Raw genomic sequence first — 16,580 nt, forward strand, 5'->3', positions numbered from 1 at the left:
ATAAAAATAAATGGAATAGGCAAAACTAGAGAAAAACCTGGTTCAGTCTAGGGAGGAGGTCAGAAACCTGGCAGTGTGGTGCCAGTACAACAACCTCCCCCTCCACGTGCTCAAGACAAAGGAGATGATAGTGAACTACAGGAAAAGGAGGGCCGAGCGGGGCAGTGTAGTAGGGCAGGTTGAGAGCTTCAAGTTCCTTGGTGTTCACATCACCAACAAACTATCCTTGTCCAAACACACCAATACAGTCATGAAGAGGACACAACATCACCTATTCCAGGAGACTGAAAATATTTGGCATGGGTCCTCAGATCCTCAAAATGTTCTACAGCTGCACCATCGAGAGCATCCTGACTGGTTGCATCACCGCCAGGTATGGCAACTACTCGGCCTCCGAAAGCAAGGCACTACAGGAGGTAGTGGGTATGGCCCGGTACATAACTGGGGCCAAGTTTCCAGCCACCAAGGACCTCTACACCACCTGGTGTCAGAGGAAGGTCCTGAAAATGTTTGTTTATTTTTGTTTTGTTTAATGATGCATATTTATTTTATTATATATATTTTTTTTAATTAAATTTCCCCCAATTGGTAGTTACAGTCTTGTCTTATCGCTGTAACTCCCTTACGGACTCAGGAGAGGCAAAGGTCGAGAGCCGTGACATTTACTCCTGAAGTGCTGACCTGTTGCACCCTCGACAACCACTGTGATTATTATTATTTGACCATGCTGGTCATCTATGAACATTTGAACATCTTGGCCATGTTCTGTTATAATCTCCACCCGGCAAAGCCAGAAGAGGACTGGTTCTCAGAGCCTGGTTCCTCTCTAGGTTTCTTCCTAGGTTCTGTTCTGGCCTTTCTATGGAGTTTTTCCTAGCCACCGTGCTTCTACACCTGCATTGCTTGCTGTTTGGGGTTTTAGGCTGGGTTTCTGTACAGCACTTTGTGTCGTCAGCTGATGTAAGAAGGGAATTATAAATACATTTGATTGATAATCCACAACATACAGCTTTGAGTCTAGTGACCATCAACCCTTAGTGTTACAAACAGCACACTGGAAATTATGTAACAGAAAGGTCAAATATATGAATATGCTGAACATTATAGGAATCACTCTAAACTGAATCTGAACTTTATTCATCTTAAATATTACCATTACTTACGAATTTTTAATTTATATATTTTGGGGAGTTATGTCAGTTATGTTTGGTGTTGATCAACAGACACAATTGAGGCTGTATTTGAGGTTGTTTATTAATTGCACTGTAATAAAAACCTTCACATTAAATCATTTTTATTGGTCCAACATGTTACATATCTCATGTGTAAACATTAGCTCATAATCATTTTTATTGGAAACAATACAAAAGTGACAAAAAAATGCTGTTTAAAAATGTTTAAATGAATATGGATATTTAAGCTTGTCCTGATTAGATTAGATTATTTGGGCTAAAGCTTGTAAACATCCAATACCTTTATACTTCTTTGCAAGATGTCAATAAGCTACTGCTAAACACCGATTCTGTTCCATCACCTAAAACCTACTGATAGAGCCACTGACAGGGTGTGGTAGCATGAACTGCATTCTTCAGTGATGCAGTCACATCATCTCATTGTATTTTCTTACAATTTAGAAACTTTGGTTTACATCTACCCACATATAGGCAAAGCAGTTTCCACAAAATTGAAATTAGCTTGTTAGTAATTTTTTTGTCAGTACTACCATATAGCAGCATCAGCGTAGTATAATGTCCAATAGTCAATACTTTCTCTCTCTGAATCATCTGGTCCCTCCACCTCTCAATTCCTGATCCTGTCCTCCAGAGCCTTCAGCTCTCCCTCCACCTGTTGGGGGAGGTCGGCTCCCACCTGCTGGGTAAAGTACGCCCTCAGCTCCTGGGTCTCCTTCTCCCAGAAGGCCTTGGGCAGGTCGAAGAGGGCACCCATGTCCACCTTGCTACCCAGTCCCTGCAGGTTGATGGCTCCCTCCAGTGGAACCCAGCCCACCATGCTCTTCTTGGCCGCCTCGTCCTCCCTCTCACGGCTGCAGCGCTTGAAGATCCACTCCAGAACGCGGGCGTTGTCACCGAAACCCGGCCAGAGGAAAGAGCCCGACGTGGGGTCCTTCCGGAACCAGTTGACATGGAAGATCTTGGGCAGGTGGGTAGCGCCCTTGCGGGTCTCCATGCTCAGCCAGTGGGCTAGGTAGTCACCGAAATTGTAGCCGAAGAAGGGGCGCATGGCGAAGGGGTCGTGCATGATAACCTTGCCTGGAGAAAAAAAAAAGTATTTTATTCAAAAGGTCATGGTTTTCTACATTATCACAGAGGAATCAGGGACAACAGTATACCATCATATCGGCAGCGTAGCCTAGTGGTTAGAGCGTTGGACTAGTAACCGGAAGGTTGCTAGTTCAAACCCCCGAGCTGACAAGGTACAAATATGTCGTTCTGCCCCTGAACAGGCAGTTAACCCACTGTTCCCAGGCCGTCATTGAAAATAAGAATATGTTCTTAACTGACTTGCCTGGTTAAATAAAGGTAAAATTAAATATCAGGTGATATTAACCTTAGAGAGGTTTTTACTGTCTACTCTATAGACAGCTCCTATCCACTTAAATGTTAGAACTGTTCTGTATTTAACCAGGCAAATCAGTTTATAACAAATTCTTATTTACAATGACAGCCTACACCGGTCGAAGCAGGATGCCGCTGGGCCAACTGTGCACCGCCCTATGGGACTCCCAATCATGGCCGGTTATGATACGGCCTGGATTCGAACCACCAGTGAGATGCATTGTCATTGACCGCTGCCACTCGGGAGCCAGAAACATGAATTAAATGATTGAATTAACTTTGACAAGCTCTTTAATGTGGTTAATGAGGTACTGTACCTTTGTACTCAGCAGCTGCTGTGGCCTCAGACCTCATAGAGGCTCCTACAAACACACCGTGGCGCCAATTAAACGACTCGTACACCAGAGGGACTCCTGGGAAACAGAGGTCAGAGCAACAGTGTAACAGTGTCCCAAAGTGACACATTGGATAAGAATGTCAATTCAGTCATCATAGGGAATCATTTGTATTTGTTCTCGTTACATTAACCAAAACTGTATAATTTACAACACTAGCTACAACACTAGATGCTAGTATGAAAATATATAGTGGCAATCTTAGATGACCTACTAAACCAATGTTTTAGTCACTGGATCAGTAGAGGCCACTCACCCTCTGGCCTCCTGCCCCCGAAGATGATGGCATCGATGGGCACACCCTCGTCACTCTCCCACTGGGGGTCGATGATGGGGCACTGGGCCGCCGGGGTACAGAACCTGGAGTTGGGATGAGCACACGGGCCAGAGTCTCCTGTGAGGAAGAGAAAAAGGGTGAATATGATTGGAACACATTATTACTGTTAGAAATGAATAGTATTAGGACATTAACATGTATATTAAATTTTGATTTGATTGTATGTAAATAAATCACTTAGAAACATGATTGCATTATAATTAACACTAATAGAGATTCATGGATAAATGCTTTGTGGTGATTTAGAAAGAGACAGCAGTAGAAGAGTGATGCAGTACTTTCTCAAACCAATGACAACAAAAGGATAGTATCATGCTGTGTCACCAGGTGTCACTATTAAGACCTACAGCAGAGGTTCCCAACCTTTCTGGTTCGGGGGACCACCAAATCACAGCCAAAAGCTCAAGGACCACCAAATCACAGCCAAAAGCTCAAGGACCACCATTTGCTGAGTCGCAGATATATTTTTTTTACATCAAATTTCTCAGTAGTCCATTTTAGCAGTGAATGTACATCTATTTTGGGACTTATAAATGAATGATATATACCCAGTAATTCTTGAAGAATATAATCCTCATGAGCTTCGTTCAACTGTCATACCCCATACTCCAAGTCGATATTCCTGGCATAAGATGTAATTCTCCCTCGACTAAACCCACAAATTGGGGAAAACAAACATTATTTCCCATTGAACCCCATTGTAAAAGAGACAACTTCATTGTTCAGTGTACATGTAAGCAGGTCAAAGATCCTGACCTACGGTTGGCAATGCTCCCACATAGGGAAATGAAGCCTGCGACAAGACTCCTGTGGCTACAGGTTATTCTGCGTGGGAAATGTGGGGACCCGATGTCCAAGTAGGCTACACGTATCTATGGGTGTGGGGAACATTTCATCACAGGTAAGACATTTCACTTGTTTTAGTCGATTTGTAACTCCACTCACTAGCTGTATAGTCTATTTGTTTGTGTTGTTGGTCTTGTTTAGCTTAATGTTCCAGTGCTGTTAGCACCTTCATGAAAAGGGGCATGAAGGAATCCCGACAGTCAATATTACATGAATCTAAGTAGTGAGAATGCTCGGGAGCAAGTAATGTTGAAAAAGTCATCTTGTACTTCTCTTAAATGTAGTTTTGTAATTGACAAAAAAAAAAGCAGATAACAAAAAAACTGCATTTAAAAAGGGTCAAGTATTTGCTGTGAGCCAATGTGGTAACCTAGGTAACCACAGGTTGTTTTCCCCACAGCCGGTCAGGGCCGTGACATTTGACTTTTTAGTTTTACCTTTATTTATCTAGGCAAGTCAGTTAAGAACAAATTCTTATTTTCAATGACGGCCAAGGAACAGTGGGTTAACTGGCCTAGGAACAGTGGGTTTGTACCTTGTCAGCTTGGAGATTTGAACTTGCAACATTCCGGTTACTAGTCCAACACCCTAACCACTAGGCTACCCTGCCGCACTGTGAGTATCAAAACCCAAAATACAGTAGAAACTTGTCCAATGTTTGTAAATATAGTAAATGTAAACAAACACTGTATAGCCTCAACACAAGGTTAAAACTATTATTTCAATATATTTGATGGGCAGTCCTTGCATACATAGCTCTTGCTTTGAATTTGAGAGTGGTTACATTTCTCCAGGTCCATCACTCAGCTTTTTACCAAAACATTGTTTCATTTAAAGATTCCAGCTTAAAGGGCTTATTATTATTACTATGATAATAAACTATTTGCATTGTGAAAAATAATGTAAAATAGCTTATAATACCATTAATACTCCCAAGATATATTTAATTTGTATTAAAACTAAAATAAATAATAATTGAAAACGACCACAGGACCCAGGTTGGTTCCCACTGCACTACAGTGAGTCAACTCTACCTGATTCAGGTTGGTTCCCACTGCACTACAGTGAGTCAACTCTACCTGATTCAGGTTGGTTCCCACTGCACTACAGTGAGTCAACTCTACCTGATTCAGGTTGGTTCCCACTGCACTACAGTGAGTCAACTCTACCTGATTCAGGTTGGTTCCCACTGCACTACAGTGAGTCAACTCTACCTGCTTTCAGGTTGGTTCCCACTGCACTACAGTGAGTCAACTCTACCTGCTTTCAGGTTGGTTCCAACTGCACTACAGTGAGTCAACTCTACCTGCTTTCAGGTTGGTTCCCACTGCACTACAGTGAGTCAACTCTACCTGCTTTCAGGTTGGTTCCCACTGCATTACAGTGAGTCAACTCTACCTGCTTTCAGGTTGGTTCCCACTGCACTACAGTGAGTCAACTCTACCTGCTTTCAGGTTGGTTCCAACTGCACTACAGTGAGTCAACTCTACCTGCTTTCAGGTTGGTTCCCACTGCACTACAGTGAGTCAACTCTACCTGCTTTCAGGTTGGTTCCCACTGCACTACAGTGAGTCAACTCTACCTGCTTTCAGGTTGGTTCCCACTGCACTACAGTGAGTCAACTCTACCTGCTTTCAGGTTGGTTCCCACTGCATTACTGTGAGTCAACTCTACCTGCATTCAGGTTGGTTCCCACTGCATTACAGTGAGTCAACTCTACCTGCTTTCAGGTTGGTTCCCACTGCACTACAGTGAGTCAACTCTACCTGCTTTCAGGTTGGTTCCCACTGCACTACAGTGAGTCAACTCTACCTGCTTTCAGGTTGGTTCCCACTGCACTACAGTGAGTCAACTCTACCTGCTTTCAGGTTGGTTCCCACTGCACTACAGTGAGTCAACTCTACCTGCTTTCAGGTTGGTTCCCATTGCATTGCAGTGAGTCAACTCTACCTGCTTTCAGGTTGGTTCCCACTGCACTCCAAGTGAGTCAACTCTACCTGCTTTCCAGGATTTGCCGTGCCAGTCGGTTAGGGAGACCCCTGCGGCAGGGGGGTCCAGTCCCTCCCACCACACCCCTCCGTCACTGGTCTCACCCACATTGGTGAACACAGTGTTTTTGGCGATGGTCGCCATGGCATGAGGGTTGGTCTTCAGGGACGTGCCAGGAGCCACACCGAAAAAGCCGTTCTCTGGGTTGATTGCCCTGAGTTTACCTGAGAACAAAGTGACTAGGACAGTGAGTGACAGAGATGCATGTAATGGATTTGTTTCCTGAAGGAAGCACAATGAACTCTAAAACAGGAGGGAGTTGATGGTTATAGTTTCAATGGGTTGTACAAAATGTCTGACCATGAAATGAATAGCCTGACAGTAAATTCAAAGCTTGAGTACGTTACGGGTCGAGTCTGTACTAGTACGTTACGGGTCGAGTCTGAACTAGTACGTTACGGGTCGAGTCTGCACTAGTACGTTACGGGTCGAGTCTGCACTAGTACGTTACGGGTCGAGTCTGCACTAGTACGTTACGGGTCGAGTCTGCACTAGTACGTTACGGGTCGAGTCTGTACTAGTACGTTACGGGTCGAGTCTGTACTAGTACGTTACGGGTCGAGTCTGTACTAGTACGTTACGGGTCGAGTCTGTACTAGTACGTTACGGGTCGAGTCTGTACTAGTACGTTACGGGTCGAGTCTGTACTAGTACGTTACGGGTCGAGTCTGTACTAGTACGTTACGGGTCGAGTCTGTACTAGTATGTTACGGGTCGAGTCTGTACTAGTATGTTACGGGTCGAGTCTGTACTAGTACGTTACGGGTCGAGTCTGTACTAGTACGTTAATGGTCGAGTCTGTACTAGTACGTTACGGGTCGAGTCTGTACTAGTACGTTACGGGTCGAGTCTGCACTAGTACATTACGGGTCGAGTCTGTACTAGTACATTACGGGTCGAGTCTGTACTAGTACGTTACGGGTCGAGTCTGCACTAGTACGTTACGGGTCGAGTCTGCACTAGTACGTTACGGGTCGAGTCTGTACTAGTACGTTAATGGTCGAGTCTGCACTAGTACGTTACGGGTCGAGTCTGTACTAGTATGTTACGGGTCGAGTCTGTACTAGTACGTTACGGGTCGAGTCTGTACTAGTATGTTACGGGTCGAGTCTGTATTAGTACGTTAATGGTCGAGTCTGTACTAGTACGTTACGGGTCGAGTCTGTACTAGTACGTTACGGGTCGAGTCTGTACTAGTACGTTACGGGTCGAGTCTGTACTAGTACGTTACGGGTCGAGTCTGTACTAGTACGTTACGGGTCGAGTCTGCACTAGTACGTTAATGGTTGAGTCTGTACTAGTACGTTACGGGTCGAGTCTGTAGTCTGTACTAGTCTGTACTAGTTACGGGTCGAGTCTGTACTAGTACGTTACGGGTCGAGTCTGTACTAGTACGTTACGGGTCGAGTCTGTACTAGTACGTTACGGGTCGAGTCTGTACTAGTACGTTACGGGTCGAGTCTGTACTAGTACGTTACGGGTCGAGTCTGTACTAGTACGTTACGGGTCGAGTCTGTACTAGTATGTTACGGGTCGAGTCTGTACTAGTACGTTACGGGTCGAGTCTGTACTAGTATGTTACGGGTCGAGTCTGTATTAGTACGTTAATGGTCGAGTCTGTACTAGTACGTTACGGGTTGAGTCTGCACTAGTACGTTACGGGTCGAGTCTGTACTAGTATGTTAATGGTCGAGTCTGTACTAGTACGTTACGGGTCGAGTCTGTACTAGTATGTTAATGGTCGAGTCTGTACTAGTACGTTACGGGTCGAGTCTGTACTAGTCAGTGTGTGTTGAGTGTGTATCCCTCCCCTCACCCTGACTGTCGAACTTCATCCAGGCGATGTCGTCTCCTACACACTCCACAGTCCAGCCAGGCAGCGCAGGCTTCATCATGGCCAGGTTAGTTTTCCCACAGGCACTGGGAAATGCCGCCGCCACGTAGCGCTTCACTCCCTGAGGATTAGTGATGCCCAGGATCTGGTGGGGGAGGAGGGACAGAAAAGAGAGGACAGAGAGACAGACAGAGAGACCGAGACAGACAGAGAGACAGACAGAGAGACAGAGAGAGACAGAAAGACAGAGAGAGAGACAGACAGAGAGACAGACAGAGAGTGTTGCATTGAGTAGTTTCTCCCATAACGTAGGAACGTCACAAGAGATTAACTAACTACTCCCCGCTACTGTATGAGGTACTGACTGTGGATCTGTATCTGGCAACCCATCTCCTGATATTGCAGGTCAGCACAGATATTCTGGTCTGCTTTTCCTGTCTAAGGTACAGTATTCCTATCGGAACCCTTCCAAAAAAGGGAATTCAGTGCACCCCTATCAGTTCCCCGTCCTCACCAGCATGTGTTCGGCCAGCCAGCCCTCGTCCTTGGCGATGCGCGAGGCGATCCTCAGGGCAAAGCACTTCTTCCCCAGCAGGGAGTTGCCTCCGTAGCCACTGCCGAACGACAGGATCTGCCTGGTGTCTGGCAGGTGGGAGATCAGCACCTTCTCTGGGTTACACGGCCACGAGTTGATCAGGGGAGCTGGGAGCGGGGAGGGGGACCATGGGAGGATAATGGTGATGGAGGGATGAATGAATATAGAAGCAGTGAATGGAATTAGAGTAAATGGAGAGACGAAATGAAGTGAGGCAACTGTATGGCATAAAGCAGGATGTGTATGGTTATGTAAGGGATGCGATGCGTGACAGCAGATCGAGAGAAGGCCTCTGTGAAATGGTACCTTTCAGTGGGAGGGGTCGACCGAGGGAGTGCTGGCAGCGTACAAACTCTGCCCCCTGTGCCAGTTTGTCCATGACGGGGGTGCCCATGCGCGTCATAATGCCCATACTGGCCACCACGTAGGGGGAGTCTGTCACCTGCACGCCAAACTTAGACAGCGGAGAGCCCACCGGGCCCATGCTGAAGGGGATCACGTACATGGTTCGACCTGAGGAAGAATGAGGATGTTCATTTAAATAAAACATTGAGAGTTAGACATTATTTTTCATTAGAGACCAAGTCTCAGTTATCTGATTAAAAGAGTTGGTGTCCCCAATTTTTTGTTGTTGCCCTTTTTAGATAATTATTTAACTCTACATTTTAATCCTAAATTCGACCATTTAGTCTTTTAATGACTACTGGCCCTCTCACTGTCTAATTAGACTTCAGTGGTATGACACTATAACACTCGACTCAACGTTGAGATTTAAGCCCAAGCATTAAAAAAAAGTGATGAACCCAATTTGACTGAAGAATAACACTCCATTACAGACTATTTATATAGTGTGGACAGCTGCAACTATAGACGGGATGGTGTAAACCTCCAGAGAGTCCAGAAGGAGAGGAGGGTTGTGTACAGTCCACTACCTGCCATGCAGCCTGGGAAGCGGTCCTGTCTGGCCTTCTGGAAGTCACCCTCGCTCATCCAGCTGCCCAGCTGGCTCTTAGCCCCCCCATCGGGGATAGGGATGGTGTCCCTCTGGTTCTTGGTGACGATCACAGTCTTACTCTCCACCCGAGCCACGTCCTTGGGGTCTGTACGTGCCAGCCAGCTGCAGAGATAAAGGCCATAAACAGACTATTAATTATCTTATCATTCTTTATGGTAGAGTGAGAATAACAGGCTTTTGATGAGCTTCAGGTCCACAGTGGAAAAAGTGATTAAAAAGCCAGATTACTTAGTTTGATAGACTTAGTACTCCCAATAAGGTACATATTCAACGTAAGCATTCTTTACTAACCAGAAAAATCACAGCTAATGTATTATATTCTTCTCTACATTACCTTCGCTCACTATCTTACTGCTTCCTGACATACAGAGCCAGAGTCCCACCAATCCCAGCAGTGATAGAGTAGGTAGGGGAGTAGGTAGGGGAGTAGGTAGGGGAGTAGGTAGGGGAGTAGGGGAGTCAACACTCACCAGTGTGAGAGCCAGAGTCCCACCAATCACAGCGGTGATAGAGTAGGTAGGGGACCACGGCAACACTCACCAGTTCTCATACTTGGGTAGCCTCTTCACCATGCCGTCTTTCTCCAGGCCAGCTAGGATGTGGGCGGACTCCTCCGCGCTCCCAGTCACCACATGCACATTGGCAGGCTTGCACTCATCCACGGCCCTCTTCACAAAGTCAGCCACCGCTGGAGGCAGGGAGGGGATCGAGGCTAAGGAGCGGACCCCCACGGATGTCCCCACTCCACCCCGTCTGTACCAAGACACCGGGAGGTAAGAGTGGGTGTGTTACGGAGGCTGACAGGAAGGTGAACTGTATTCAAAAACATTCTGTACCATAATATACATGATATCAGCTGTAAGAGGAGCAATATTACCATCATTTAGCAACTTGCAGTTTAAAAATTAATAAATAAACAAATATCCAAAACGGATATCAAATTTAAATCTGGTGTCAAAATAGGCAACAATACAAACAACATTTAAATACTGGGTAGCGAGATGCATAATGGTAGCAAGACACACGATCAACCTCTTCAGTATTGTTTCAGGGATGCAATTCAATGGAGAGCAGATTAGAGGACAATGTAGTCCTACTATAGTCCTACTATTAGTGCTGGTGAATAATCCACACATCAATAATGCATAGCGGTAATGGACAAATCTACTGTCACTTCTCAGATCGCACTTTTTAGGGTTTCCCCAAACAAAGGCAAGCACTGTGAATGTGTTACTTCTGAACATATACTACAACAGCATCCATACATATTCCTTCCTCATGATTTACAAGTCCGGGAGACATATCCCATACGTTCAAAACGCAAATGACTTTCATGAGGAAAGGCCATTGAAAGAGCAGCCATCTTCCTACGCGGTTTGGTTTTGCTGCTCTTCCTCAGGCTAAGTAAGAATGTAAGTAAGTAGCAGGAAGTGGGCAATCTAATGCAAACTGTGTCCAGGGCAGTGCAACCTGAGACTTCAGCTCAGGGCTCTTTATAATGGCAGGGGCACGTAGGGGGGCTTTCTGTTGTTTGTTAACAGCAGTGTTCATAAACACAATCAGTTACAACATGCGTGAGCAATCTGACTAGCTGACTAGAAAAACCAGGCACGATGGCTTCACAAAAAAATAAGGAAAAACAATCAATAATAAGGTTGAGAATGACGATATGGGTTCTCAGATACACTCTTCAATTTAACTTTTTTAAACTCATTTTATTGACAAGTCTAGGAACTGATTAGGGCTCTCTTTGGCTCTGGGAGCTGATTTACAATTGAACTCACATTCCAACTCATGGTTATAGGTCCATTGACTATTTGGCTTGAAATTCAAAAATAACACTTTTCTACTAGTTGAAAGATTTTGATTTATTTAACTAGGCAAGTCAGTTAAGAACAAATTCTTATTTACAATGACGGCCTACTGGGGAACAGTGGGTCAACTGCCTTGTTCAGGGGCAGAACGACAGATTTTTAACCTTGTCAGCTCGGGGATTCAATCCAGCAACCTTTCAGTTACTGGCCCAATGCTCTAACCACTAGGCTCCCTGTTACCTGGTAAAAGTGCTAGCCCGCCACCAGCCCCAATTGGCTGCATCGTTGGTGTCATTAAACTTGACGTGTACATAACGGCGTTTCTAAAGGAAAGGTTAAAGGTTGCCCAGTGCCCTAGGTGCAAACTGAGAAGATAACATGTTGTGGATGGAAAAATGGCATATTGCCAAGAACAATTCTTGCCCAACATCACAGGGACCAAATGTTATTTCAAACACTGTGTAACCCTTTACGTGATGATACATCGTCTTAAAAGATCTTCTCCGGTTCATGAAGTCTCTTATAAGTGACATTTCTGCATGCAGCCGACCAGATGTGTGTTGAGAAACTTCAGACTGGGAGAGAGCAAGCAAGCAGACAAAAAAACAAAAAATGAACCAGGAGAGGAGAAAGGTTAGGCTTTCCACCTTGTAGAATGCCATGCTTCAGGCCACTTAAAAAAAAAGACTTCACTGAAAATCTATTGAGTATAATGCAGGAGCTTTTATTCTGTCATGCAAACATCTAAACTATACACGTGCTGCACAATATTACAAGAAAAGAAAAAAACATTTTTTTTAAAGGAAAGAGAATGTGCTGAACATGTAACATGAGTTCATATGTACTGTATAAGCTCTATACGTTTCCATTTAAGGGTGTGGCAAAAGTCCAAGCTCCAACTACAAGTACCATAGCAGCACAGTTCAACTTAAAGAGTACAAGTCTGCCTGTGTAATTTTGCAATGTAGCTCACCAAAAACATAAGCTATATTCAATTACCAGCGCACCCTGCTTTCCCATTGTGGGTCGCCCACAGACATTTCTGTGAAACTGAATGTAAAACCAGGAATAGGCTACAGTGTTATCCTGACTTAGGGAGAGATAAACATGTGAGCACAACGATGACCATAACAATGTATCATTTCTCAACCCCTGTGGCCTTCTCTTTGGGTCCCGGTTGAGCTTTGCATTGTCTCATTTACACCAGGACAAAAACGTAGACCAATCACCATGCACCACACACACACACACACCCCCCCCCCCCCATTTTGAATGTTAATAGCTTGGTCCACAAGGAATTTTCAGGAACTGAGCAGAAATGCACGTAGCACATGCACACTGGAAATACATTCATTCACCATGCATATACATGCAGAAGTCATTAAAACCCCTAACTCCCATAATGCACTATGATTGTGTATCAACACTCATGCACCAATCACAAATGCACAGACACATGGACATAGATCCTCTCCAGACTGTCAAGACAAGATGCACTCAAGACAGCTCACATTTACTTTTTTTAGTCTCCGTGTGACGTCACCAAAGCCTAGAGAAAGAGTTGTGAAGGAGGAACGTAAGAGATTCAAAATGAGGGACATGTCTCTTTGGGTCGTCCTGTCTCCCTCACTTGTTATAACAGGATCTTAAAATTCTTTCCGTCATTTTCTATCTCAGAGGCAAACAGCTTTTGAAATATGGATGGTCAGATTTGTGCACTTCCAAATCTGCCTAACACAAACCAAGACACAGAGTTCTCGGTGTGTGCTGTGCTATATGTCTGACACTATTGCAGAACTGATAATCAAGTTGTAGATGATGAATGGCTCACTGCTTCGCATTTCAGTGCTTCCTCAAATTCTTCAATAGGACCTTCCATTCTACAATAGGAACATTTAAAACCTTAGTTTGTGGACATTTAATCTGTTGTTTATGTATCCTTGATATTAGGTTACGATGTTTCTCTGATATTGCAGGGTGTGTGTATTCCCTGAGTTAGTTTGCCGCCATAAACATATACCCTATCGTAAGAAGGATGTTTGCTTAGGATTGCTGCCAACAGACATACAATATCTTGAGTGAGATAGCAATAACAACTGGGTAAAGTATCCTATCCACGATAGGGATATTACTAATTCATGAAAACTAATTTAATACCATCTTTAGGCTACCATTGCAGTTTCTAAAATGTTGAAAAACCATAATGTTGCTGAGAAGGCTACACTATGCCATGGTTGGTCAATAAGGAAATACAGTGAACAAAAATATTATATATATTATGTAAAGTGCTGGTCCCATGTTTCATGAGCTGAAATAAAAGATCACAGAAATTTCTCATACACATAAAAAAGCATATTTCTCAAATTTTGTGCCCAAATTTCTCCTTTGTCAAGATAATCCATCCACCTGACAAGTGTGGCATATCGACAGCATGATTATTATATAGGTTCCCCTTGTACTGGGGACAATAAAAGCCACTCTAAAATGTGTAGTTTGTCAAACGCCACAATGCCACAGAAGTTGAGGGAATGTGCAATTGGCATGCAGACTGCACTGTTGCCACAGATTTGAATGTTCATTTCTCTACCATGAGCCATCTCCAATGTCATTTTAGAGAATTTGGCAGTACATCCAAACACAGACCACAATTGAATTTTTCAATGGCTCTTTGAATGCACAGAAATACCATTTAGAGATCATGAGGCCCATTGTGAGGCCCATTTTTATCTGTGACCAACATATCTGTATTCTGCATATCTGTATTCCCAATCATTAGAAATCCATAGATTAGGCCCTAATGAATGTATTTCAATATAATGATGTTCTTATTATAAACTGTAACTCAGTAAAATCTTTGAAATTGTTGCATGTTGCGTTTATATTTTTGTTCGGTATAAATTGAGTTTCAAATGGCAAAATGTTAAGATACTCACCTTCTGATAAGTCCAAGCAAAAGGCACGACATCTTGTAAAATACTAAAATGGGGTAATGAAATTTAAAAGTCTAAAAAAAAAAATATATAGAGAGAGAGAATAAGAGCGTCGTGTAACCCTTTAGCACCAACTACAACTCATATCTGATTGGTCTATGAAGAAGAACTGCACTGCTGAGGTTGCCCAGTACAGGCTAATGAAAGAACTTTGCACTTTGCAACACGTGTAACAATTTATCGGAGGCAAACACATTGACTGAATCTAGGTTCTGCGCATCGCAGTCGACGATGATGGTTAGGTTGATAACTTTAATGCAAACGAATAGCCTACCGATTGCATATATAAATATATTTATACGCGCAAATGTATATTTATTTCGTCAAGTAATCCAGCAGTAGGCTATTGATGTAGCTAGATCTTCGTTATATCCGTTCAGAAAAAAAAGTTAGAAAACAGGACAATCTGAAAACAAATAAATGGACCGCGAGGTGTCTGATTTTATGTTAAAATTACTCGCTTTCAATAAAGCATGAAAAACTAAGAGGCGCATTTCATACGACTATCCTATCCCTGCTCCTGCCTCCTTCACAGCCAACCAAACCGCCTCTACCGGGTGATGCAAGCTCTGAAGTTCCTGTATCCGCTAAGACACAACAGCCGCCCTGCCCTGGTGACCCTCATATATACTTCAGCAATGGTGACTGGTGGTGGATGTAAGGCACGTACAACCTATGGAGAATCAATGTTGAGGGAAATAGTTGCCCGCTTTTGGTGTGTGCTCGAAAGGGACACGCAGAGTCAGCAGAATAAATGCAAAGTCATTGAAAAAAAATAGTACAGCGGAAGGATATCTCAAAATGACAATATTGGCTCCGTAAATTCTCTTGATCCAGCTGGTGCGATGCAGGTTATCCAACAAACGTGTTATAACATAAACTAGTAGACCTACCTAAATTATTACACACTGCCACGGGCCTACCTGTAGGACAAATAGGCCTGACAAATTCCCGAAACTATGTCATCATGATTGACACCTGCGTTATGAGTAGATGCCATAACCTATCATGACTTCTGTGCATCTTTAGTTCGATTTTGATAAGGGCAACTATGAGCAGTATGAAGCATACTAGGCTGAAAGTATATGGGATTAATCTAAAGATATTTGCTATCTGTGATACCGCTATGTTCTTTCTCTTTTTCATTGCATTGTACTTTCATTCAATGTGTTGGATGCCTGAGCTGTATTCGTGGATGGGACAAAAACTTCTGATCTGTTGACCAGTTCTGTCCAGAATCTACCAAGCAATGCCATGTCTGAGCCTGGTCTGAGGGTTGCAAATTGCAGATTTCCTGTTAATGTTTCCAAGTTAGAGAGGGAAAGAGAGAGGAAAAGTTAAAGGGGAGGTTGTGTGGACAGTGAGAGAGAGATAATGACAGTAGGGTAGACAGAGTTCAAAGAAAGATGAGCCCCCAGTACCACTGGTTAAACTTCTATAATCCATGGTTATGGCCAGCAGAATCAGCCGCCATATTATGGAGAAGACCATGCACTATTTATGCATTCACTCCCCCGCCCACAGATGCAGTCCTCGGTTATCAAAGAGAACATTCAGAAATGCTGCCGCTGGCAAAAAAAAAAAAAAGGCATTTGAAGCTCAAATCATGGTTGGAATGTGGACTTAGTCTTGTTATCTTACATTGAGAGTCCATGAGAGTCCATGAGAGAGGCCTATCATAGGTTACATGTACACTGATAAGGGAACAACTGAAAAGTAAGGTCTCAACCAGACCCTTCTCACACCAAGTAATGTGGGTTGTTTGATTTGATTTGACACCAAGTAATGTGGGTTATTCGATTTGATTTTTTATTTATTTTGTTGTTCATTTTTTACATTCTCAAATCAGGTCACAGAACCAGGATAGAAACTGAAATGTCATCTTTAAATGCACATTCAAGAATAGAAGGCAGACAAATGCAATAATGAGTCGTACTTCTAGGTTGGTTTAAATGTTCTAGAACCAAAAGGAAAATGATTTGACTGAGGATCAAACAAGATCTCTTGACGCTTGTTCTATTATAATCGTAACTAATGCATCAATAATGAACTTGTTTCAGAGTTGTATTTGTAGTTTGAACTAATACCATTTCATGGAACACTATTAATATGTCAGGCAACCTTTGCTA

General features: G+C 43.5%; 1 protein-coding gene and 1 long non-coding RNA gene across 2 annotated transcripts; both read right to left on the reverse strand.

Annotated features, from left to right (window-relative positions):
- Positions 1 to 1,236: 1,236 nt before the first annotated feature.
- On the reverse strand, positions 1,237 to 15,027 carry LOC118361202 (phosphoenolpyruvate carboxykinase, cytosolic [GTP]-like). The gene is made up of 10 exons (XM_052483920.1): positions 14,395 to 15,027; positions 10,188 to 10,400; positions 9,565 to 9,749; positions 8,939 to 9,145; positions 8,552 to 8,739; positions 8,020 to 8,182; positions 6,152 to 6,367; positions 3,228 to 3,365; positions 2,894 to 2,989; positions 1,237 to 2,270 (listed from the first exon to the last, which is right to left on the reverse strand). The coding sequence occupies exons 1-10, from the start codon at positions 14,424 to 14,426 to the stop codon at positions 1,801 to 1,803; spliced, it is 1,908 nt and encodes a 635-aa protein (XP_052339880.1). The 5' UTR covers positions 14,427 to 15,027; the 3' UTR covers positions 1,237 to 1,800.
- LOC127912897 (uncharacterized) lies at positions 5,516 to 6,007 on the reverse strand. Its single transcript, XR_008083970.1, has 3 exons — positions 5,875 to 6,007; positions 5,645 to 5,782; positions 5,516 to 5,598 (listed from the first exon to the last, which is right to left on the reverse strand). It is a non-coding gene; the product is annotated as an uncharacterized LOC127912897 (long non-coding RNA).
- Positions 15,028 to 16,580: the final 1,553 nt, after the last annotated feature.

Source organism: Oncorhynchus keta, chromosome 28, assembly GCF_023373465.1.
Source record: "Oncorhynchus keta strain PuntledgeMale-10-30-2019 chromosome 28, Oket_V2, whole genome shotgun sequence".
NCBI classification, from domain to species: domain Eukaryota; kingdom Metazoa; phylum Chordata; class Actinopteri; order Salmoniformes; family Salmonidae; genus Oncorhynchus; species Oncorhynchus keta.

Coding starts and splice junctions, on each gene's coding strand:
- LOC118361202 (XM_052483920.1), bottom strand. CDS start 14,426: ATGTCGTGCCTTTTGCTTGGACTTATCAGAAG. Junction 9,146..9,564: donor CTTCCCAGGCTGCATGGCAG/GTAGTGGACTGT, acceptor ATTCTTCCTCAG/GTCGAACCATGTACGTGATC. Junction 6,368..8,019: donor GATGAAGTTCGACAGTCAGG/GTGAGGGGAGGG, acceptor CTTTGTTCTCAG/GTAAACTCAGGGCAATCAAC.